The 27,578-nt window shown below is 34.0% G+C and overlaps 1 protein-coding gene across 1 annotated transcript in view; it reads right to left on the bottom strand.

Annotated features, from left to right (window-relative positions):
- Window positions 1-9,383: 9,383 nt before the first annotated feature.
- Window positions 9,384-27,578, bottom strand: part of LOC128669462 (protein O-mannosyl-transferase TMTC1-like) — a 122,981-nt gene continuing 104,786 nt past the window's right edge. Inside the window, exons 7-15 of the mRNA XM_053744319.2 lie at window positions 24,528-24,717; window positions 23,275-23,396; window positions 22,402-22,566; window positions 19,045-19,158; window positions 12,110-12,253; window positions 11,680-11,879; window positions 11,145-11,310; window positions 10,923-11,043; window positions 9,384-10,702 (exon numbers count right to left, since the gene is read on the bottom strand). Of these exons, the coding sequence (XP_053600294.1) occupies window positions 10,382-10,702; window positions 10,923-11,043; window positions 11,145-11,310; window positions 11,680-11,879; window positions 12,110-12,253; window positions 19,045-19,158; window positions 22,402-22,566; window positions 23,275-23,396; window positions 24,528-24,717 (1,543 nt within the window). The 3' untranslated portion in view covers window positions 9,384-10,381. The remainder of the gene's footprint in view (window positions 10,703-10,922; window positions 11,044-11,144; window positions 11,311-11,679; window positions 11,880-12,109; window positions 12,254-19,044; window positions 19,159-22,401; window positions 22,567-23,274; window positions 23,397-24,527; window positions 24,718-27,578) is intronic.

Here is a 27,578-nt window from a genome sequence, read left to right as displayed (position 1 = left end):
CAATCTGACTCATGTATGACATACATAACAAAAACATCGAGGAAACCTGCTTCTTCTGGTTGACAGTTTAAATTAATGTGGTTACTTGCCACTAGACGCGATTGGTAGTCATAATGTCATGTCAAATGCCTTCAGACGACATGAATAAAATATGACAATTAACAAGCGACACCGCAAAGCCCGGGGATAGCAGAGAATTCGCCTATAATTTTATGGCCGGTCGCCTGCCTGACGTCAACACTTTTTGGGAATGTTGCAATTTGGCTCTCAGTTGTTATAATGTCACGTTAGACGTACAATGTTCACGGGAGGATATGGAGTGGTCCTATTCGAGGGCGGGAACCACTCGTCGGATTTACTAAGCTATTTATAGACTACATAATCATGCCGACTGCATTTGCTGCGAGCATGCCACAACCCGGCTTCACCTCTCAGTAGGTAGGTATAATGTCAGGTCTGCGACGTAACTCAACATGGCTGGTGGCGACTGGTCATTATTTACACCGTGCGATTAATAATCACCATTTAAGGTTACCTCATAAATTAATAGTAAAAAAAATGATTATATTAATTTCTTGAGAAAATTGTTCTCAAGAAATTAATATAATCATTTTTGTATTCATACCTAAAAACTTTGTATTAATAATCAAACTGCTCCTATAATATGTCTTCCGAGAATAAAGGTGAGTTGCACCAGTCACTTTGACGTTAACTTTTTACAAATTTTGCTTACTTACTCACAAACTTTAGCATATATGAATTGTTCAATAACAATAAAGTGAACTCTACGTCATATACAACACAAATCAACTCAATGTAACTCGTAAACGTACATTCAACAACAGCCCATAAATCAACCCATATTCATTGTAAATTAGTACCTATTACCACGGCATAAAGATCCATCAAGAGAAGCTTGACATGCGGTTGACTGTACCAAGAGTTATCACTCGCTTACGATAATGAAATCGCTGACTAATAGCTGCAAACATGTTTGTCTCGACACTACGTTTGATGTATGAGTTGGCTCGGTGACAACGAATGGGGAGAAGTTACCGACTCAAAATATACTGAAAGGGATACTTATCACAGGTTTTGAAGTACCATTGTGACAAGAACTGACACCAAAACATTCTCCCTCGGCGAATTGTTCGAATGTCTGGAAAGTTTTAAAGTGACGGCGACATTGACAATTGTCAGTTGAATTTTGCCGATAGTTAAAATTGGAAATACTAAAATAGAATAAGCAAGCTCTCACTGCGCCATTAAAATCGAATTCAAAAAATAAAAAATCGTTTTGTAATAATATTATTTCGAATCTCTTGTCTTTCCGTGTTTCTGTGGCAACCGGAGCCCTGACGTATGGAGGCCTAAGGCCAGCTTAAAAAAACGAAAAGTACATAAGTCAGAAAAGCTAGATTTCTAAAAGAGTGACGGTGTAATAGGCAGACTAGACGGGACAGCTCCCGCCCCAGATAATTTGATTACGTATGCATTAAGTGCATTTCCATTTCCCATAGTACCCCACTTTTAAATCCGACGATGTAACTCTTAATGACACCCCTCAGTGTTCAGATCTGGAGCCGCGAATTTAAATTGTCTGTTTAAGTTTTTATGAAACCGCGGATTTAAGTTTTCGTTCGTTACTTCTGGAAGAAATGTTAATAGTAGCGGTAAGAAAATGGTCGTTTCTGCTTGTGTTGTGTGGTCAACAAGGCTTAAAATACGACATTTGTGTATCATTATCATCATTAAAGCTAAAGTTACTCGTTTCAAACTCAAACTATTCAAAGTAATGATAAGTTCCTTGGATTACCTAACATCGACCAATGTTAGACAATGATGGAAAATTATCTTTTTCTGATCGACCCGGGTCTTGGATGTTTATCTATATATGTATTTGTTATAAAATATATTATCGTTGAGTTAGTGAGTTATCCCATAACATAAGTCTCGAACTTACTTCGGGGCTAGCTCAATGTGTGTGATTTGTCCTAATATATTTATTTACTTATTTAGGTAGGTATCTATTATAGCTACCTAGCATCTAACTTACGAACCGGTGCAAATGCGCCTGTGAAACAATTGTTTATATATTGTGTCTCGATTCCGCGCGATCTACGGGCTAAAATAGTATTTAGGTATATTTTAGTTTACTATTTTTTTCAGTACAACATTTGCCACTGTTGCCCTTCCCTGATTTCAATAATTTTTGTTTTGATGATTTTGATCTCCGATCTTTTCAAATTTATTCGACCACTTATTCTTTATTTTTATCTATAGCATCTCTACCCGACTTCGCTCGGGTAAAAATATAATAAATTATAAACCTACCTTAGAAATCACACTATCTACTGGTGAAAACAGAATGAAAATCCGCGCAGTAGTTTTCAAGTTTATCACGAACAGACAAGGCGCGGCAGCGGACTTTGTTTTATAATGTGTAAAGATTTACGATTTATCGTCTAATAGTTTACTTCAATCTGCGAGTTCAAACTTTTTGACGACCTCGGTGGCGCAGTGGTAAAGTTCTAGCCACTGAACCGAGAGGTCCTGGGTTCGATCCCCGGTCGGGTCATGATGGAAAATGATATTTTTCTGATTGATCCAGATCTTGGATGTTTATCTATATATGTATTTGTTATAAAATATAGTATCGTTGAGTTGGTATCCCATAACACAAGTCTTAAACTTACTTTGGGGCTAGCTCAATCTGTGTGATTTGTCCTAATATATTTATTTATTTAAACTAAATAACTTGAACTGTAATGAGGTATCATAGTTATAATCGCTCACTATCAACTTAGAACATCTCATCAGTTAATAGATCACCGTTAACTTAGGACATGTCTCGACAATCACGCGATGGGACAAGACAACTCGCCGAAGTTTAGAATGACTGTTTAAAAGGAATTATTACAATAAATAGTATCCGGTTTCGGTGAAGACAGTTTGCTTATGGCGGGTAAACACGCGACGATGTCATTTTAACTTGGTCGGCTATTTCGAGACCATTCAATATTTTGTAATGGATTCTCTATTAGGTACTAAAAGTTACGAGCATGGGTAAACGCAGTTATATCCCGTAAAGTACACATATAAGTTTGTGTACTTGTACTTACGCAATTCCCTTAAAAGCATTAGTTAGTACTTATTTACGATGCTTAGGTATATTATAATTCACGCGAAGTGCCCCCTACATCGGTAGAAGTTTTACTCTGTGGAGTTTCATACTAGATCTACCACACCACAGGAAGATATGTCCTCCTGTGGTTGATGTCGTATGAAACGATTTAACGATACATAGAATTGGTATCTAATAGGCAATAACAACTTCCTCAAAGACTGACTAATGACACCAGTAAGTAAATTAACGAACATACAGCGTTTCGGCAACGGAAAGTGATTTTATATATTTACAAGAAATGTCAGAAAAAACAATCGATTTACCTTTTTAAAACGCCACAAATAAAGTTCGCATAAAACCTCAAAATTAAATTTTTCAATCCACAGATATCATTCAAAACAATATGAGATTTTTTTGTATTTCGAATACTACCATAATAGAGAGCCAGTGTTAATTTCTATCATTTACGGGACGTTGGCGTGTCGCATACGATTTGCTTAAATCACACAAACCTAAAACGCTTGTAGGATTGCCCATTTATGATTCACCAAAGAGTATGGTAATTATTATTTTTCTTGTTATGTTTTTCATCCAATTATTCTACTTAAATATGTACTTCCATTAATATTATAAATGTGAAAGTTTATTCGACAAAGCATTGCATTGAGATGATTTTTGATGTGAATATAATTGAAGATCTGAAGATTAAATCTACTTTTTGCTGCAGGCGAAGCCAATAGCAAAACTAGTATTATGATAAATGTTTTAAAGTATTACTACGAATAATGATTAAATAATAATCTAAGCCATTATTGGACTTGCATTCGCTGATATATTTTTTAAATCATATTTATACTATTTTACACATAATGAATCACAGTATACTATACATATCTATGTATATCTAAAAAACCTACAAATAATTATTGCAGCATATATCATCACATATAAATAGACCACAACATAGAAAGCTTGCGTACAGACAACAATATTACCCGCAAAGTAACACATATCCACCCTTATTACCGCCACATAAAGATCCATGCGCGTGTCTGCGTGAAGACTGTACTACGTACATTTTAATCCGAGTAAAAGCTCCGCAAATTAAAACGTCCAACTTAATTTATTCAAGAAACGCTGCGTGTATCCATCCGTCGAACATAAACCGTTGCACAAACACATTTGCATCCAATTCTACCGCAGAGCGCAGTCATTGTGCTAACAAATTAATAATGATATAGAAATAGGCTTGTGGTAATATTTATTAGGTAATAATTATTCACACTTTTTAGTGTCTTTTAAACTTTCCCACTTTGAGGTAGGTACGTAAATTCAATTAACGGGACTTACCACGAACCATTTTTGTTTAATGTTGCAGACGTTACAGCGACATACATAAAGTATTTGCGGTGTGCCGTTGCGGTGGTGAATGCAGTTTCTCAATAATACTACACGCACTATTTTTTATAAAACTAGGGCGGGTGATTTTTTATTTCATGTTGCTGACATTTACAAAAACTACTATACAGTAGGTACATATATGTTATTTAATGTATGTAAGTATATATATATATATGATATTTAATGTTGCTGACAACATTAAATAACGTATATATACCTACATATACGGCATACAGAGTTAGTTAAATAATATTTTTAAAAATTTCGCAAGATAGTCTACTGTTTACTGCTTACACAATAATCTTCTCCTTAGCGTCTAGACTATGAAAATACGAAACAAAAAATGGTGAACTTAGTCCAAACATGATAATATGGGTTTGCGCTGAATATTTTCCCATTATTAGGTCGAATTTAATTGCCAAAAAGAAATCACATTTAATCATCCTCATTACATCGAGTTTGTTATTGCTAACACTGGTGTCAGATTTTATTCAAGTCGCCTAAAGGCATTTGACGTGACTGGTAAGACGTTATGGAGGTAAGTAGTTGTAAACAACTACTTACCGCCATTTAGTGACAGGTAGTCGTATACACACTAATGACCTAAACTGTCCACCAGTGTGCAGATTTCCTCACGATATTTTCTTTCACCGGAAGCAAGTGGTGGACGATGAAAACTACTATATATGAGTCAGATTGGTATACAAACTCATATGGCACGAATAGGATACGAACCTGAGACCTGAGAAATAGGCGGGTGTCTAAACCATTACACTACCACCGCTTCAAATTAATAATGTATACGGTTCTAATTGTTTTGCTACACGTGCACTCTGGACAGTCTAATGTTAACACCCTATGAAGTTGTGGCTGTAGCGGACACTTTATCTGGGAAGAAAAGGAAAAAACCCGCAGACACGCATTAAAAAGAGAAAATAGGAACCTCATCTACACAATCCATAATTTGTGTCGCGGTATAAAACGCTGGTTGTTTGCGTAAGGCGATTGTTGAGCGGCCTTTGTGCTCGGGCCGCATCGCTCCGTCCCTCAAGGAATTAGTTCTTAGACCGCGGCTACGTGAATACCGAGAGGATGCAGAAAAAGTATAAACAATTCGAATTGCAATCCTTTTCTTAAATTATTTTTTAGTTCTTACTAGCGGCCCTTCCCGGCTTTGCTCGGGTAAAAACGTAATAAATTATACCTCCAAACTTTTCTCAGGATCGTTCTACTCGTATCTATTGGTGAAAATCCATGAAGTAGTTTTTGAGTTTATCGCGAACAGACAAACAGATGCGGTAGAGGACGTTTTATAATATGTAAGGATAAGGATATTACGGATTTTTTGTGAAGTGTGAGGGATAGATGAAGCACATTAGACAGGACATGGTCTGGGGAGAGGCGTCTCATGAACAGGCAGTTCGAACTGAAACATTATTTTCTTGTCCATTAATTTAAGAAATCTTCATGTTCTGTTTGTTTCGACCAACTTACATAATGTGCATGCATCGGTTCGATTGCATAATATGCAATTTGCAACTTTCACTGTTCTTTTAAATATATATTTTTTTAAATAATCACTTAAGTAAATACTTTTTGGAAATATCTTATTCTTCAAAGTATAGCAATTTCTAAGTTTTAACTTCAATATTTTATGAAGCATGTCCTTTCCATCCTGAGGTTGTAACTTCCTTCTTAAGATTAGTCATTTGCAGTGGTATGCGAGTGGGTTTAGCTCTAGAGATAACAGAAACTAGGAGATATGAGTGAGTAAATGATGAACTAATCAAAATTATCAACATAATATAACCAACAACAAAAAAAAAGTAGAAAAAATAATATTAATATTCTTGACCTAAATTGGTGGTCCATTTGTTAAGAACGTTCCTCTGGGACCGAATGTTCTTATTATATACGAATGGTTCGAAACCTACTCGTGCCACGTGAGTTAGTATACCAATCTGACTCATGTATAGTAGTTTTCATAGACCAACACTTGCTTCACGTGAAGGAAAACACCACGGAAACCTGTTCACTGATTGACATTTTAAGTTCACAAGTATGTAGCGATTACTTGCCACTAGATTATCAGATGCCTGAATTTGTCATAATCTAAATCTCCTTGAAGAGCAATTAAGTATGTATGTATACTCGATTCCATTTTCTTTATCTTATTTTTTCTGTGATCGTATATTCAACTATTCGGTTTCATTTAAACTTTGATCAACACTTCTGTTGTTAAGATTTAACGATCTAACCACGTTTTTGCAAACTTCTAATTTGAACCTCTAATCTCCTTACTTTAATCAATCTTAAGTAAATTAGTTTAATTAGGATTTCAATAATAAAAATGCCTTAGATACTTAATACAGAGTTTCTCTCTCATCACCTGTTTGCATTGTGGGACTGTGGCGTCGCGAAGCTCAGCGCAAACAATTATTTTAATTTTTTAGTTAGCTGCCTACCTGTGACGCAACTCTCTTGAGAATGCCGTTGCCTATTAGCAGCCAAGGCGTCTCTACACAGGAGTATTGAATAGTTTATATTCTAGGTTACCAAAAGCTACGACCACACAGTTTCTTCCTCAACCATAAAACGCTGGAGCCAACGGGGTTTCCTTACTTTTTCTTATCGAATTCATACGTTCCTCGGCATCCTTAGTTCTCCGGCCATAAGCTATGGGAATATGTACGTAAAATCACTTAAAAATTTAAAACACAGTTTAACTTGAACCGTGAGTTTGTAACGTCATTGGTGGAGTTAGCTGGCTGCTGTCGAATGAGTTCTTGCATTAGTTAAATGTTTCATTATTACATTCAAGACTGCTTAACGTTTGTGTGGCAATACAACGTGATGTATGTTTGTTGTGACTTTAAGTTTTATTGTGAATTATTAATTGTTATTTTGTAGGTCTGCAAAATTTCAATATTTTAGAAAGATCGGGATTGTATTAATCCTGTGCGGGTTCAAATTATAATAATATAATATTTTATACCTATCTATAGGTACAGTATTTATATATTTACGTAAACTAATCACACATATATTTAGAGAAATTAACACTTATATTAATAAACCTTAAACTACATAGATTAAGTGTTGTTAAATATTAAAATAAACAAATAAATAAATACTTAAAATACAAAATATATATAGTGTATATATTTTGTATTTTTAAAACTTTTCCTCCCATATCTCTTATCTTTGCGTGTTTTCTGTTTCATTTAGGGTTGGAACGTTCCAACCCTAAATGTAATTTTGAAGATTTGTTTGTTAGATTCTGCAATTGGTAACTTTGTCAACTTTCCATGTGAATGCTAATGCTGTGTATCAGCTGCCAAAGTGTCATTTTATCCTTTGTACTACATCAATATGGTAGGAAATAGTGTAGTTATATTCTAGGGCGGGGGGCCACACGCCTCGCTTCTCACCTTAACAGTGTAAGTTCATAGAAAGTATCTGACTTCTGTCCGTCTTAGATAAATATTATATCTATATCATCTAAATAGAAAATAGAAGCGAGAAGTGAGATTTGTCAGAGTCCTGGCAAGTGGAAATCCTTAGTCCCTGTCTGTCTACCCCGATGGGAAACGAGCGGAATGATACCTACCTATGTATGTATGTAAATAAGTAATTTGTGAAATATTTTTGTACTTATGAATAGAATTAGATAACTTTCATATATTTGTAAGCGAACATTGTCTCTTTGTTCTCTTGATCTGAGATTGTCCTAGACTAGGAAATTTATTATCTAATTTATTATCCAAATTATTATCCAATTAATATTTAGACCCATTGAATATTATATTTCTATAATACCAAGTTCTATTGATAGACATCAAAGAGAATTGTAATCAAAGGTATATAGGTAGTTAAAATACGTAAACTCTTCATTTCTAGCGATTAAGAAATTTTGAATTTATTATCTGTTTCATTTTTGATCGGTGTAATAGATTTACAATGGTAAATTATTTTTGTATACTTACAAGTTTATAAATAAATCATTCATTCATTAATTCATTCATTAATTCATTCATTAATTCATTCATTAATTCATTCATTAATTCATTCATTAATTCATTCATTAATTCATTCATTAATTCATTCATTAATTCATTCATTAATTCATTCATTAATTCATTCATTAATTCATTCATTAATTCATTCATTAATTCATTCATTAATTCACTCATTAATTCATTCATTAATTCATTCATTAATTCATTCATTAATTCATTCATTAATTCATTCATTAATTCATTCATTCATTAAAATGGTAATAACTAGGTTTTGTTATCATTAACAAATACCTGTTGATAATTTTGTTAAGTACCTAATCGAAATCTGCTGTAATATTTTAACGTAGTTTCAATGTCAATGCCTAGTCATAAAGATTTAGAAATAAGATTTAATAAATAAGCTTTATTTTTAATAGAATGAGGTGTCCATTGGCAAGGACGCTTGCCTGTAAAAGGAAATTATTATATTATTATAATAATATTATAATAATTATGGAATGGCGTGATCGTGAGAAAATGTGTATTCCAGTAGTTTATCATAAATAAATTAGCACGAATTACACATATTGAGCTAGCCCCAAAGTAAGTTGACTTGTGTTAAGGGATACTAGTTCAACAATACTATATTTTATAACATATACATAAATATATAGATAAACATCCAAGTCCGGGGTCAATCAGATCAGAAAAAGATCATATTCATCATGTCCCGTCTCTGTCCAGTATCTCGGCTCAGAGGCAAGCACTTTACCACTACGCCACCGAGGTCGTCGATAAATGGAAATATTAAAAGGATTTTGTTTTTATTTTTTATCGCATTGAATAAAATAACCATAAAAGTTAATCAATTGTTTATTCTCAGTTACATTCAAAGCTTTTGCATGTGCTATTTATGTCCTAATTATTACTATGTACAAGTCTTATTGTTACTATTGAGATGTTTGGTTAAACACGGTTTCAATACATTGCAGGGGTGATTCTAACTGTACAAAATGTATTTCTTATGAAGAAAGCATTCGTGATTCTTATCATCTGAATAAGCGAACTTGTAAGCTGGCTCTGGCACATCTTGTAGGTAATGTAAAAACAGCTTTACATACATTTTCAATGGATTTTTTAAAATTGATTTTAATTTTCTACATTGGTTTATTGAGATTCCAATTTTACATAATTACAAAACCATTTTCATCAAAAAACGGTAATTAAATTAATGAATCTGGATATACAATCAAAGCAAATTATTTTCTGGAATATCTTGCAGATAATATCTATTTATTTGGAAAGTATGTGTTCTGAAATCAGTTCTGAAAACATTTTACAAATGTCAAAACTGAACAGAGTGTGGTTTCGTACTTGACATGAATTAAAAATAATAATAAGACAGAACTATATTACATAATATGATGATTTAAATAAAGCTGTTTCGACATTTTATACTAGCGTAAAAACATTGTGAACATTGTTCAAAAATCACCTATCGAACCATTGACAAAAATATATTTTCATTTTCAATTTCTACAAACCTATAAATTAGTTATCTATCTAATGTTTTCGATACTTCAAATTCTATTAGATGTCACATTTTATGACTCGTATGGAATATTTCAAAAAATTATATTTTATCATTTTCAAAAGCCTCCAGAATAAATTACATGTATGGTATTTTTTGAGCTTTTCATTAAACATCAATAGAATTTCTAGCGTCGTCCATTTTCTTATCTACAATTCTTGCGATATTGTCTGCATGATTATATCTAATGTCATTTCACAAAACAATATTTGCAAGCGCAAACACTACTTATTAAATCACGCTTATAATATCACACTTTAAATTTTAAAAGGTTTTCAAAATAATATGATCAGATAAAGGACCCGTTATAGATACATCGTTATTTTTAACATCTTTGTCTTTTCTATGTAAATTACATTTCTTTTTATCATGTCTAGTTTCAGATTTGTTATGAGTCATTTTGATTTGGGAGGATATTGAAACACGTTTTTTTGTTGTACACTTTTTTCCACATTCACTTTTGTCACTTTCATTTGGAGGGACACTGTTTAAATGTCGTTGTACAGGTTCCCTTAGTAAATGATTTTTTTCTTGGATTTTGCCATTCCCTGACAGCTGTGAGTGGTCGAAACACGTTGTAGATTTCTGTGAAAGATAAATTACAATATTTTCATGCATTGCTAAATGCAGCCAGAAAATATTTTTTACAACTGTATAATTTTAACATTAAAAAAGAAAAGATTTTTAAATTCACAAAGGAACAAGCAAATTTTAACAACTTGAATGAAGACTCACTATAATGCAGCTAGAACAATATAAACTAACAGACGAATTTGTACAATCAGTAAAAAGAAGGATATCTTACAGTAGGGCTCACAGCCCGGGAGTAGATCTGTGAGCGGCCTTCTAACTCCATCTTGAGTCTCCAGTCTCGCAAGTAAATATGTGCGGCAGCACTCGGCCAGCCTCGACGCCAGGTGTGCCACCTGTTGATAATTTTAATATTAATATCCATACTAATATTAGAAATACGAAGTACGGCTAAACCACTTTGAACAACACAGGTTCGTATGTCGTGTCAACAAACCTGGTTATTAGCTGTAAGATCCTGGACTTCTGCCCCAGAGACCTGTACATGAGCGCGGTGGAACGCAGTGAAATGAGGTCAGATCTCACCGCCTTTTCCACGTAGCGGTGTCTGAAGTTCAGTCGTAAAGCCTCCAAGTAGTACTTAGAAGCTGGTGCTGCAAATCCTGCAAAAAGTTTACACGTGGAATCTAGATGATTTGACCCCCACTAACACGCCAAAACAGGGTAAATTGAATGCTTGTAATGACATCGCTTTTAAGTCGAAAACGCACTCTTGTTGATGTTTGCTCATATTCATGGTCCGCGATATTTTCTTACAATCCAACAAATAAAAAAAAACTTAATTCAAATATATATATAATTATAGTCAGGCTATCATGTCCTAATCTTCGCTGAATTGATTTCATGAAAATAATAAATCTTGAAAACTGTATGTAATAAGATTTTTTAATTATGCAAGAGTTGAAATATCATACATAGTTCTACGGTTTTAAGGAATATCATAGAGTATATAATATTATCAAGCTCTTTACCCTTAGTTCTAAACCAGTCTCCGAACAGTACAAAATGCTCCCAATTACTCGGATCTAACTCGAGAAGCTTGGTCAGTATCATCTTCTTGTCTCTTTCTGGCTTCAAAGATAGTAGTTCCACGTGTGCCTGGACAAACTTCGGTTGCAGCCAAATGCACTTCTCTAGCATTGCGATGGCTTGGTGGGAGCGACCGCTTTTTCTAAAAGGAATATATTTATTATATATTTTCAATTGCAAATTTTACTTCTTTTTTATTTTTAAGAACATTTTTGATCAAATTTATCTAAGATGCCTTATATTTGTCATGACACCTCACACTATCAATTGGCGTAAACCGAATGAAAGTCCGTGCAGCGTTTTTTGAGTTCATCGCAAAAACAGACGCGGCAGGGGGGGACATTGTTTCATAATAAGTAAATATAAGCTTACTTGTACAGTTTCCCAAGGTTATAATGCGCGTTGACATGATTCTTGTTGAACTTGATGGCATGTAAGAAGTGTTGTTCAGCGTTATCGGATCCCGCCACTAGAGTGCCCATGTTGTTGTGTGCACTTGCATAGCTAGGCCATAACCTAAAGAATAGACATATTTAAAGCTGGCATAATATCTAGTCGCCTGGAAGACCCTGATCAAGAGAGCCACAATGCCAGTAGCTGTGTTTCTTAAATCGAAAGTCGTAAAACTAATTTAGAAATCAAAAACGTTCCCAAATTCGCTGATGAATCGAAGGAAACTTTAATACAGATGTTCAAAGGCTTATGCGAGACTGTGGGCTGTGACTTTGAAAAATCACAGCTTAAAGATATATACAGAGTTCGACAAAAGAAAGGAGGTAAAAACGACACTTCAATCATAATAGAGACCTCATCAACCATTCTCAAGAGTGAAATTCTCAGAAACTGCAAGGCGTACAACAAAAAACACAAGCAGAAACTTTGTGCTAGCAACCTGGGCTTGAGAAGAAAGGAAGACACTCCAATTTTTGTGTCGGAGCAACTGACAGCTAAAGGCTCCCGTTTGTACTTCCTGGCTCGCGATCTCGCTAGGTCAAGAGAATACAAATTCTGTTGGACTTCCTACGGCAGGGTATATCTGCGAAAGTCTGACAGCTCGCCTGTTATTATTGTTAGAAGTGAAGCTCAGGTGCAGAGCCTCATGGCGATTGATTGACTAGGCTCGGTGACATATACTGGGCTATTGCATGTTTCTGTCCTACTCATAGTACCTAGTTCTTTCATTTTTAATTTTTTTATTAGTAGTTTAGTCTTATTCATTACTTTGTGCATGTGGTTATTTCACTGTTCATCCAGTCATCTCAAACAACAAATGTGCACAGTCAAAGCTGGTATTCAAAGTTTAGTGTATAGTTCAAAACTTACTGACTTACAGATGCAAAATTTGACGAGAAACAGATATGTTGCCTGCTTTTATGGGCACGTTTCAATTATTTTTTATAAATTACGAAAAAGTCAAATATTGTACTTAATTATTTTCTGCATGCATCAGTCTCTTCGTATTAATAAACAAACAAATACATGCTATAGATGTGAAAGTGGCTGGGGGATACATAAGATTCCGTTTTTGCTAATGAATAGATGCCGAACAACTTTCTATGGTATTTTAAACTCTGAAGTGCATTTAAACAAAATATTTTATAATTTGGTATATTACAAGTGTTTATTTCCCAATATAATGACATACATCATTCTGCTAAGTTGTAATTATGGATAGTAACTTTACTAATATGGAGGAAATAGACAAAGTCAATATTGCTGAATCAGAGCAGATGTCTATGAATGATTTCATAATAAGGCCTTGCATCACAAGTAAAAACGACTATACTATTATTTCACAAAATATAGTAAGTATATATAAAAATTTTGATAACCTTCTTGTTAACTTATCGCAATTTAAATTTAGAATTGACGTCATCGTTCTGAGTGAATGCAGAATAGATGATGCCAAACCAATTCCACAGCTCGAAAACTACATATCTTACCACTCCACTAACCATATTAATCAGTGCGATGGAGTAGTCATTTACGTTAGAAAACGTCTCAAAAATAGTGTCAAAGAAATCAAATTAAATAACGCTTCATGTATGCAAGTAAATTTACCGAATTTAACTATACTTGGTGTATATAGGTCGCCATCAAATAGAGTCGCAGACGGTTTCATATTATCATTAGATTCGCACTTAAAATCTTTAAAAAATCGTAAACAGGTAGTATTGACGGGTGATATAAATATAAACCTGATACCTAAAGCCAATGAAGAAAGTCAAAAAATAAAAAATAGACAATCTTATCTAAATATGCTTGCCCTACACGGTATCCTTCCTGGCCACTCTTTACCTACTAGGGTAAACTCCTGTTTGGATCATTTCATGCTGAAGCTGAATGACAAGAAATATATAGCTTCCATATTTATTCTCGACACAACAATTACTGACCACCGTCTGACATTACTAAAATTAAGCAATACTAACTCTCTTAATGAAAACAATGAAAATATTAGAAGTAAAAAAATCACAGACTACGAGAAATCCCTTAATTATTTAATTGTAAATAATTTCGCGGAACTGATCTCAATTAACGATCCTATAAAATTGGCAGATATAATTACAGATAAATTAAGACAATGTATTCTTGAAAATACCACATCTAAACTAATTCCATGTAAAGACCGTATCATAAAGCCTTGGATAACTCCTGGCATATTACGCTGCATTAGAAATAGGAATGACATGCAATCTAAACTTAAAAATGATCCATCGAATGAGGTATTAAAAATAACTTACAAACGTTATCGTAACCATTGTAACACATTACTACAGAATTTGAAAAGAAAGTACGAGCGTGAGAAAATTTCTAAAAATAACGGAAATCCTAGATATCTTTGGAAAGCCATTAATTCAATAACAAATAGAAATAAAAATACAAACAACAACTTGGATCTTTTAAATACCCTTACTACACCTGAAGCATCCGTGAATCACGCAAATGATTATTTTGCGAACATAGGAACGGTAATGGCACAAGATTTATTGGACAAATTTCCTTCATCAAATAGTCAAACTCTTAATGACCCTTCAGTTTCTCATTCGTCATCGTTCATGCTGTTGGATACGGACTGTGAGGAGGTTTATGAAATTCTGAGGGGACTTAAATCTGAGAGTGCTCCAGGCTGGGACAACGTGCCTTCTGGGTTTCTGAAATATGCTCATCAATTAATTGTTCCGATAATAGTTCATTTAGCAAATCTTTGTTTTAAAAATGGAGTATTCCCAGCAGCTCTTAAACAAGCTGTTATTACGCCGGTGTACAAGAGTGGTGACAGAGAAGATGTTTCCAATTACAGACCTATTTCCGTCCTGACAGCTATTTCAAAAATTTTAGAAAAACTTATTAACAAGAGACTTCTAAATTATCTGGAAAAGTATAACATAATTTCTAACTCTCAATTTGGCTTCAAAAAAGGGGTATCTACTGAGGATGCTATCATTGCGCTGACTTCTGTAATTGTTGAAGCAGTGGACAGTGGTAAGAAGTGCTTAACCTCATTTTTGGACCTCAAAAAAGCCTTTGATACCGTCTCTGTCCCTACTCTTGTAAATCGTCTTGATAAGATAGGAATAAGAGGGATACCGCTTGCTCTCCTCACTGACTATCTAAAGGACCGTAAACAACGAGTTAAGGTGGGCCCGTACGTGAGTGAGCAATCAGAGGTCAGACACGGAGTTCCGCAGGGGAGCGTGTTGGGGCCTACATTATTTCTTATCTATATTAACGAGCTCTGCAACATGAAGGTTAATAATGGCCATATATTTTCTTATGCAGACGATACTGCAATAGTATTTGTGGGCAACTCCTGGAATGAAGTGCGAAATTCTGCGGAGGTTGGACTTACTATGATAGCTAAATGGTTGAGGACTAACTTGTTAACGTTAAATATGGATAAGACTAATTATATTACATTTACTAATTACAATAATACTCAACCTCAAAATGATTTAAATATTAGGATACACATATGTATGAATTCTCAAGACTGTTCTTGTAGCATGATCAGTAGGGTTGAAAAGACTAAATATCTAGGATTAATGCTAGATCAGAGACTTACTTGGCACCAGCACCTGGAGCTTCTCACAAATAGATTGCGTAAATTGATGTGGGTATTTAAAACTCTGCGATATGTACTAGACACCAAATGGATTAAATTAATATACATTTCACTTGCCCAATCAATCCTAGGTTACTGCATTTCTGTTTGGGGAGGAGCTACAAAAACTGAATTTATTTTTCTCGAAAGAGCACAAAGATCCCTTCTTAAATTAATGTACTTTAAACCTTACAGATACTCTACCTCTCAACTATACTCAGATTGCGATTTGCTTTCAGTTAGAAAGTTGTATATTTTAAATATAACCCTAAAAAAACATAAATCTTTATACTTTGATGCTAGCAAACTAAACAGAAGACGGAGAAATAATGTGACTGAGATAGTCCCAGTCAAAACCACCTATGCGCAAAGGCAGTTCACTAGACAATCCTCGCACATATATAATCATCTCCATAGAAATCTGGACATCTACCGAACAACTTCTCATGAATGTAAAAAAACTGTAACCCTATTTCTAAAGAGTAAAACTTATGATGAGATAGAAATGTTATTATGCGCTTAATATAACACCCAAGCACAATATCATTATACTAACTAGATGTTGCTGGCCCTTAGGAATTGATTTATTTTTCAAAAGATACCCTATGTTTGAACCCTTAACTATAGCCGTACCGGATTTCATCAGAATCGGTTCACCTGTTTAGCCGTGAAGAGTGAACAGGCAGTCGGACTTTCGCATTTGTACTCGTAATTGGTTTGATAATTATTAACTTTAGACTTAATACTGTATATTCTTATTGGTGATTTGGTAACTATACTAGCTTAGTTGACAAGTTTATATGTTTTTCATTTTTATTGTGTCGTTATTTGTCGGTGTAAACTGTATGTTATAATATTGAGCTATGTTGTTATTGTTAAACATGATCAGTGAATTTGTAACAAATCAGTGTAAACAACTACTTTGGAAGAGCGGGCTCTCCAAACACAAGTATTTTATACTTAAATGGAGGACCCAATCATATATGAGCTATTGTAAAAAGAGTCTAATAAAGATATATTATTATATATATATTATTATTATTAAATCCATTTCAATTTAACTCTAATTCACAAACACGTTAACCATGTAATTGCTTGATATTAGTTTTTTGGCTAAATGTTGACACAAATCATTAGATTAAACTAAATATTAGGGGAAATACATAACTTACGGCCATATGGTTTAATAACAAAAACGCTAAAGAAAATAAATACCTCTCGGTGTTTTAACGTCGTGGTTAAGACTATAATGATGATAAATGTAGTTTGTTACATTATTAGGTACATTACTTATATTTTTTGAAATGTATATAATTGTTTTTTTATATATTTATTTTCCTGTTCCTTTCGTCGATAATATTATTTCACTTATTGGAAATAACAAAACTTACGGAGATTAAAATTTACTTAATAATTTGTAGTTTATATAATTGTGTCATATTGCAGATGTACAATTAAGTACTAATTATTAACTAACCGGTTCAGATGGCCAATTAATTTATTTTCAAATTCAATTTTAGTTCTAGAGGTGAGTTAGTATAAACAAACAAGTAGTTTAGTTTCCGAATTGTAGTTGATGTTAATAAATAAACCATTCAAACGTTCTCGTTGTGCCCAATATTCACTATTTTCCCTCAAAATAATGAATCGACATTACTGTCAAATAAATTTCAGCAAAACAACATTAAAAGCATAGATTTTATCTTTATTGAGCAGTGAAATTCAGTAAATTTAAACCCTCAGGTAATGGTAAATTCTCACATAATTATCATATATTTAAATACAGTGTTGTTTAAGTTATTTAATGTAAATTGCGTGTTCAATACTTAAGAGTGGGTTGCACCAATATCTTTTAATTTTATCTATGGTTATGGCACCAGTCATCTCCGCTCCGTTGTCGTTAAGACAAATTGCGTATTTGTATATAACTAGTTATTCGCCACGAATATAGACCTCACGAACACAATAAACTTTTACAAAATTGTGAATATTTCAAAAACGACTGAACCTGTTTTGATGCCCCAATATAGTATTTTATTAGCCTTATTATAGAACTAGCATTTGCCCGCCTCTTCGATCGCGTAAATTTCCCGAGGGAGCACCTATTTTTTACCGGATGAAAAATTTAAATAATGTCATGTAGATAGTGCATGAAGATGTAACAAACAAACAATCTTAATTTCGCGTTTATAATAGTAGGTTAAAAATTTAATTGTATTGTAATTCGGTATTATATGCTGTCGGTTTCTTTAAAAATAAAAAATGCCATAATATAGGCGTTCCTATGGGCAGATTAAAGTTTACGTCAAAATTGACTGGTGCAACTAAGTCTTAGTGTGAATGTGTAACGTTGAACTGAAACAATTACGCGAAGTAAAAGCATTCACTAATATTAATATTCGAGTTCTCATCTAAATGTGAAAACTTTACGTAATACTCTTATGAACTTTAAAGGTTTTGAGGTGATGATTAAAATCCGCGCTGCTTATAATAAACTTTATGAAATGTGGTGAGACTGTCTGCAAGAAATAATATACTTCTTCTAATATTTTAAATGCGAAAGATTGCGAGGATGTATGTTTATCAAAATCTACTGTGTGGATTGTTATGAAATTTGGTACACAGGGCGAATATAACCTGGAATAACAGATACGGTACTTTTTGTTACGAAATTTCCACGGGAGCGAAGCCCAGGGGCGCGGCTAGTAATAGCTTAAAATATTACAAAGGCCCTTATTTAACCGAATTGTATTTTCTACATATAAATTTTCGGATACTGTAACGAATGAATTTAACAAAAGAAAATTTTATTATATAATCTAGCGGCCCGTGTCAGCTTTGCTGGTATTAAAAACACAATATGTTATTGTGTTATATATACTTAAACCATCCTCAGCAATCACACTGTCTATTTAAAAAACCCGCATCGAAATCTGCTGCGTAGTTATAAGATCTAATTCTAAAACATTGGACAGAAAGACAGCAAGAAATTATTTTGTTTTATGTAGTGATTTTTCTATGTAGTGATTATCACAATAAGCAATATGTATATCAAAACACAAAAGGAAAGGGAGTCAAATTCAGTGTGTGAATGATGCATCAATGTTGATTTTGCCGTGGAGAAAGTGAGATCAGTGGTGCCAAAATTATGTTACAATTTTATTGATATCTAATAACTTCCTAAACTTTCTTAGTCTCTTACCTGAGCGCTTCTTTATAATGTTTGATGGCGCCTTCCTGCTGTTCGGTTTCGCGCAGAAAGTTCCCTAAGTTGTAGTGCAGTTTGGCGTTCTGCGGTAAAGTCGCTAGATCCACCCTAGAACAAAACACATTTGAGGGTAATTTACGTGAAAACGCCAGTCTGAAAGCCGTAAACAATGATTTCGTTCACTGCTCGCCAAGTAGTTCAATAAAACATGATCTTGACAAAGAGAAAGACAAAGATTTGCAAAAACATGAGTTTACATTTTTTACAATGTGGTGTTAATAGCTTAATTCTTCATGTTTCACCGTCCACGGGTATGCAAATTTAAATGGAGAGCATGCTATCGTCCCACAAAACAAAATCGAATAAATAAAAGTAGCTAAATTAACTAAATTTTTATGTAAATCTATCATTAAAAAATTCGTTTAAATTATAATAACATTTATCAATCAGCAAGGACCTGAGGTGCTTTTTAAATAAATTTAAATTCTGATCTTTAATTTGTTGTGGAATTTTGTTATAAGTTTCAGATGCCATATACTTTTACTGAGTAATGCCGTTTTAGAAGGGTGTAAACATAGTATATAATTATCGCAACGATTTCTTAATACAACATCACAAAGGCGTGGGAATAAATGAGCATTACATTTAACAAATATTGTGTTTAATAAATTGAGTGTAATGATAATGTTATTTTGAGTTTATTATGTCGATTATTTTGAGTGTTAATTATGAAAATATAAATTATAGCGCTGCTTAACTTTCTCAAATTCAAATTCAAATCATTTATTCAGAAATTAGACCTTCACAGGCACTTTTTCTCGTCAATTTTTATATTTATAGTTATTTCTCACAAGCTACAAACTACTGGCATTTCGGAACGACCACTGCTGAGAAGAAATGCCGAAAGAAACTCATTTGAACAGTGTTGGTCCCTATCATGCCAGATCGGCTTACCATTATTGTTTCTTACAATGTTTTTTTTTCTAATAATATATAAAAGTACATAATGTAAATAGTCAAAAGGTATATCAAAACATATATTGTGATCCGAGTGCTGATTATAATAGATATATATATATATATATATATATATATATATAATCAGCACTCGGATCACAATCATAACCTGTTTGCGTTATTATCCACCTTTACAAAACATATTTATAGGACGTCTAACTTTTGACCTTAAATGTGACGATAATCTTTTATTTCAAATAGAAAATTTAGCTTCAACATTGCGCACTGCAGAATATTACACTATATCTGCCCAGAAACAAAATACATTTAGAGGTAATTTACGAGAAACCCCACATAAAGATTGCTTTCCACATTCAGCTAAAATGTAGCATATTTATGGTGGCTTTATAATATTGCTTACCAAATATTTATCAAACATTATTATTAGTCGTAGTAGTTTAGGAAAATAAGGAAAAGTTTCTTTTAGGCAAAACATATTTAGAGGTGAATTCAAGCGAAAACTCTTTTCATAAAAATACAGCATAGTTCAACAAAACTTTTTGATAACAAATCTTAGGGCCTTAAATAAGTTTCAGTGAAACTGAATATCAAAATAATATTATAATGTACAAATAAAGTTGTACTAGTAAAAAATATATAGAAAAATGTCTTACACACTTCGAGGCGATTTAGGTAGAAACTCTGCAGTAAAGAATGCCAAGCAAATATATTAACAGTTTTACAAAACTCGAAAATGAATTAGCTTAAGAGTTAGGTACATTATTTTAATGAGTCTGAAACGGTTCTCCGACAATTGCTTCGTCTACGAACGTTTCGTCGACAGAATGTTTCGACATTGGGCGTTTGAACGACAGAACACTTCATCTACGAACGATTCGCCGACAGAATAGAGGAGACATTCTGTCGGCGAATCGTTAATAATATTACAAAAAGATGAATTCACAAAATTCTGAAACCTTTCCACCTTTAGTCTTTATAGCTAGCCAAGCTACACGACTGTACCTTTAAGAATATAGCCAGGGTTTCTAAGGTGTAAATCGCACCATTTTATGTCATGTTTAATACATTTTCTTGTGTTATGAATGCCGGAATTTCGTAATTTGATACCCAGCGGGAGTCTGTTTTATTTTAAATCATTTGCTGCTGCCTGTTTGACGGACGTTTTTGTATTATGAGAAAATAGAATTGTATTATTAAGGTCTATTTAAACAATATTAATGAGATTTAATGGACTATTTCTGTCTTTATTAAAATTATCTCATAAAATAAAACAGATGTTGACAATGAAATATATTTTGCTTAAAAGATTTTTTCAATAAAATCGTTAATAGAATTCGCAACGAGGTTACTTTTCAAGGAAAAAATACTAGTTTGTTCATTTGTTACAACTTCATCGAACCAAAGTTCTTTTAATCTTTTGAGCACAAGTAACTTTATACTTTAAATAGTACTTATCAAAAGAAAAAAAAAAAAGGTTATTATGATCTAGAAAGGTTTACAACGTCGATATAATAAGTTGAGGTCGTAAGGCAGTAAGACTTCCATTGAAAACTGATGGAATTGCATCATAAAAGGCCAAGCCATTTCTTATTGCCCATATTTCGTTGTTTAATGGTTGTTCAATATTTCTATAACAGCTGCTTTATGAGTCTTCGAAATGATTTAATCACAATCAAAAGTTTACAGTAACATAATAATTTATTACAATTTTATTGGTGTGGTTCTCGAATTATTAGGCTCACTCCTTATCCTCCTATACCTCTAACGACGTAACTAAAACTCACAAAAATGTGTTCTTAGGCGGACATATTAAGTGGACCCTTTGGAACATAATAGCCAAGAATGAGACTTGAACATTACAATATTTTAAAGAAGAACGACCTACTTTCATAAAAGGAGTTGCTGTCTAATCTGAACTTCGTGTGTGTGTTTCTTCCTTTGCCTATTTTTGGGTCAGTGGTTGAGCTAAAAGGTGATAAAATAAAATATCTAAAAGATATGATATGAGTCCGTATAGAACAATGAGCGATTAAGATGAGAATGTGGTGGTCATCATCATATCGAGTGTGTTATTGCTAACACTCGTGTCAGATTTTATTCAAGTCACCTAAAGGCAACTGACAGGAGTTTTACGACTACTTACCGCTGTCTAACGGCAGGTAGTCGCATTCACACTAAGTGAACTAAACTGTCCACCAGTGTGCAGGATTCCTCACGATGTTTTCCTTCACCGGAAGCAAGTGGTGGTCTATGAAAACTACTATATATGAGCCTGATTGGTATATACACTCATATGGCACGAGTAGGATACGAACTTGAGACCTTTTGATCCACAGGCGGGCGTCTTAACCATTAGCGGTTTTACAAAATTACCTGAGAAGTGTAGCGCGGTCTCTCCAATCGGCGTTTCGCCTGTACGTCCTGGCGACGCCGCTGGCAGCTAACACAGCTAGGCCGACGACCAGGCACACCTTGGTACCGGGCTTGGAGTACCACATCAGCTGGACCCCGTATGCGGTGATTATTACACTTCCCACACTGGTGAAGAAAAGAAAAAGAGTATAACAATTATTACACAAAAAAAACATATGACAAACTCCTGTTATTATCAATAACACTACCTTAACTTATAATCTCATAGGTCATACAAATGTCGACTGACATAAAAATCTTGAAAGTTTATACTGTGGTTAATCCAAATAGAATTGACTCTATGAATATCAAGTGTGTTTCTAAGTACCCTGCTTTATTGGGTTGACTTTGGACTTTGGTTGTGGTGGTCGTGTAACGGTGAAGATCGCCTGTGGATCAAAAGGTCTCAGGTTCGAATACTACTCGTGCCACATGAGTTTGTATACCAATCTAACTCGTGTATAGTAGTTTTCATCGACCACCACTTGCTTCCGATGAAGGTAAACATCGTGAGGAAACTGCACACTGGTTGATTAACTAACTTGTGTGTGAAATGGACAAGGCAATCGCAAACCACCCCATTAATAGTGCCAAGAAATTTGTGGTGTGTGTTTAATACCAGACATGAGGAATGCGACTATGAAGAAGGGTTGACTTTAGGCGTGCGGCCGGTCGATAATTTTCAGTTGACCTTGAACAATTCAAGGTTTTTAAGCAAACGACCTCGGGCGTTGAGACAACTCAAACAATAACGACAAGAATGAACATGGAAATACTTTTAGATGAGAGAATGTACAAATATGAAAATGGGTTAATTAAAGCTATATAATATACCTAGGTATATAGAGTACTCGTTCCGCGATCACAAAACCGACTGTGACCAGCAAATTGCTGGCAGGCACGAAGGGAATCACCAGGAGCAGAAGACCAATTACCGCTGGGGTGTGTCGCTGGACCTATAGACATTAAACATATTACCAATAAAGGTCATTATGGCATACTTCTACCGCACCATACGCACCTGGTAATTGCATTGATTGAAAAGAGAACTTTAAAGCGTCAACTGTAGACGTACTTTGCCTAGACAAGGTGTGAGCTGATAACGAGAGTATTTGTTATCAATGAAATTAGTCCATTATGCCTTACATTTTTTTTTCTTTTCTTTTGTCTATGATGTATACAAAAGATGAGCTTACTTTTCAATGAACGTCAACTTACTGGGTGGAAGCGATGTGGCCGAAGTGTGCTATGATATACTGGAGATCCTTTTTAATGGCGATGAGCAAGCAATCTATCTCTTTTTCAGAATCTCAATTCCACTGTAATTAACCCCTCTATATAGATATACGTAGAATATGGTTAAAAAAAAAACTATACAGAAGGCCACAAAATCAATGGAAAACGTAATGTATTTTACATTATTTTTCCAGGAAAATTGAAAGTTGGAAAAAATGGCATAAATTAATATCACCAAGTATTATTAAACTTCAACAAATTAGATTCGACCTTCATCAAAACGAGACAATAATGAACAACATCAGTCTAGTTCTTCGTTTAATTAATTTCTGGTCCAAATGGAAACTTGAATTAAAGATTTTATGTCAAATAAATGGGAAATTTCGTAGTTCAAGAATCTATCTATGGTCAGGTCGTTTATTTATTTTTGAAAATTGTAATAACTTTTCTCATATGGTTTTCCAGATTTTCCATCGTTATATATATATTTTTTTTTTTGGTTATACTCTACGAGCTTTAGCGTCAGTGTATTTATTTGCGAAAGCGGAACAAACATGAATTTCATACAAACTTTCACCCCCATTATATAAATTAGGGGGTTGATTTTCGAAAGAAAAATTAGCCTATGTTCCAACGGAGATCCTTATCTATATGCATACAAAATTTCACCAAAATCGGTCCAGCGGTTAACTTTCGCATTTATAATATTATATATATGGATTCAGTATAACATATTCTACAAAAAAAATCCATTCAGTTACACTATCGAGATATAATTCTTGAATTAAAAATTATCATTGTACAATATATTAATTTTACTTACCTATACGTTATGGTAAAAGTACACATACCTCCAAATCAGCGATACACCTATAGCAGAGTAGCAGCAAGGCCCCGAAAGCAGCACAGGTGAGCAGATTCCGAGGGTCCCACCCACTGGCTATGAGCGGAACAGACCCCATTTGCCAGTCGTGGCTCAAAGACCAGGGACACAACAGCAACCACCAATTGAAGGCGGCAAGATAGCAGAAAGTCATCAACCTAAGGACAATAATTTATTTATTTACTACATGTTGTTTCTAATGGTAAAACAATTTTCGAAATCGGTTCAGTAGTTTCAGAAATTACCCCCTCAAACTTTCTCACAAAGCCACAAACTCACAAACGCTTACCTCTTTATAATATTAGTATGGACCAGATGTTGCCCGGGGCTTCGCTTTCGTGGGAATTTTGAAATGAAATATATAGCCTATAGCAATCTTGAATAATGTACCTTTCTAATGGTGAAATAATTTTTGAAATCGGTTTGGTAGTTTCAGAGATTACCCGCCTCAAACATACAAACTCACAAAGTCAAAACTCACAAACGCTTACCTCTTTATAATAATAGTATAAATAATTACCAAATCTTATTCTTATTATAGATTTACATCCATAGATAGACACTTTAATAATAATTCATAAACTGTATTATTGCACAAAATACAATTTGTATTAGTATAAAGAAGCTGTAAGAAACATTGTCTAACAGTCAACCATTGGTCATTCAGAGAATGTTATGTGGGTGCAAAAAATTGAATTTATTGAATGACTACCATTCCCAATAAGGAGTGGGTCAATTGCATATTAAGTTAGGGTCAGGCTCCATTGTTCCGTCATTCTCCGTTGCGTTGACAGCCGTCGATGTGTCAATGGAGTAATAATTGCATGAAGTTTCGACGTACATCGACGAACAAACCTGTACAAAACAACGGAGCACAACAGAGCGGCAACGCGCTACGTTAACGCAACAGAGTAATGGGACAACGCTTATAACATAATAGCGATCAATTTGCACAAACATGAAATGAACAATCTCTAACTTATTTTTGGCTCCATCAATCAATGTAATCATGATAATCGTTATATTTTGTATCGTAATGGCATTAACTAATGCCCGCATCAAAATTATCACCTATATCAGCCTTTTTAGCACTTCAACTTTCCACATCAAAAATGCTCAATCTTAATGCTTCATTTTGACGTGAAAGAAGAACAAACAAACAAACAAAACAACACTTTCACCATAGTATAAATATATGAAGTGTTCCGTGTTCGCCAAATTGTATATTGGAAAAATAAACAGAATATCCCACTCCGACAAAGTTGCATGTCAATATTAGCAACTATATCGAAGTGGGATACTTTATCATTACACTAAATAAACGCGAACTTTTCCCGTGCGCCATATATCAAAGTAGGTAATATAAATCGAGATGGAACTAGATAGTGGAATATAAACGTTACCGCGAAGTTATGTTAGACCGTTAAACGGTTTATTCACTAGTTATTTGAAATGTTTTAACTCTGGTTAAAAAACATTTATGTTAATTACAAATGGTTATTTAATTTCATCTGTCGCGATCTGTAAACAAATTTTGCAAATTTAATTTTGCCTATTTCCGGCGAAAGAGTTGAGAATTTCCGCGTCGCTTCAGTTTTCATGCCAATGCATTGTTATGATTAGCGTGATCCGATGGTGCAGCCAAGATCGACTCCCGACGAGGGAACTCGGACAGCTTTGTCGCTTATTAAATGCAACAAGGTCAATTTAAACTTGTAAGTGCTTAAACTGACGTTTTTGTAAAGATTTTTATTCACAAGAGTTTAATTCACAATACACGAGTCGTGTGTCAACAACCCAGACGAAAAATGTATTTTAAGTTTAGCCATATGATCATAAGCTTGCACGGTCTACAGCTATAAACTTTTAAGTGGTTTTTCAATTAATGATCATAAAGCTCAAGTTTCATCTATACTTCAAAACTCAATAAAGTTGGGTCAACTATGACATTAACTTTAACGTGCGCAGTAAACGTAATTAACTTTAACGTACGCAAAAACCCAAAATACGCCATTTTGTCTAAACGCCGGTTAAAATCAACGTCAAATTTGTACGGTGCAATTCACCCTGAGATATTACATGACAAGTGTTGTGTTAAAAATATATATTAGTTATATTGTAGTGGCGATTGTGACTAATGTTTTTAAGCAGTATTTTATACATCCAGTATTATAATGGGTACCAACACTCAACGGCTGAGGAAGACACAGGGGAAACGAAGAGTACCTAATTAGGATGCCCAAATATTTGTATGTGAGTGAAAGAGAAACGTAGAATGCTCAGTTAGTCAAAGAGGGAGATAGGATATAAACTAGAGAATCTACTTTTAGGCGAAGGGCTTGCGGCTAACCTTAGTAGTAAAAGTATGTTGATCTTATCCGCTTTCACGGCCAAACTTGATGAACTTTGGAATATATATAGTTAATTACCCGAAGACCAACAAACAGCAAACAAACATGAGGACCAATACCTAGCTTTTTTTTATGAAATCTTTCTACCGCTGCAAGTAATAATGTTATAATTTGGGTATATTTCCACATACGCTTCTTAATTTGCGTAACCTATAATTACAATATTGACTGCTCAAAGCACATACAATTGTACCTCAATTTAACATGTAATTAGATACAATAAAAACTTATGAAATCAGTGGTATTTCAAATTTCCGAATAATTATTTAACATTTAGCTCCCAGCTCCTAATGACCGCTCCCTGCGGTCGGCCGTGAGCGCCACACCGCATATTTGCATCAGTAATGTAGCAACACCGCAATGTACTGCATGTCATCGTAATATAAATTAGGTATTTTATACGTACCTATTTCATATTATGCACATTTTTTAAAATATCAATCCCCAAACGACTAAAAAGGGGGGTGAAATTTTGTGTCATGTCTATTAGAACGCGGGAAATTCACGCGGGCGAAGCCGCGGGCATAAGGTAGTTATTCATAATAAACACATTTATTTGTTATATTTCTGCAAATTTCCATTGCAATCGCGAGAATGCTGCCTGCGTA

The sequence above is a fragment of the Plodia interpunctella genome, chromosome 4 (assembly GCF_027563975.2).
Source record: "Plodia interpunctella isolate USDA-ARS_2022_Savannah chromosome 4, ilPloInte3.2, whole genome shotgun sequence".
NCBI lineage: Eukaryota > Metazoa > Arthropoda > Insecta > Lepidoptera > Pyralidae > Plodia > Plodia interpunctella.
This window is presented reverse-complemented; position numbering and strand designations above follow the sequence as displayed.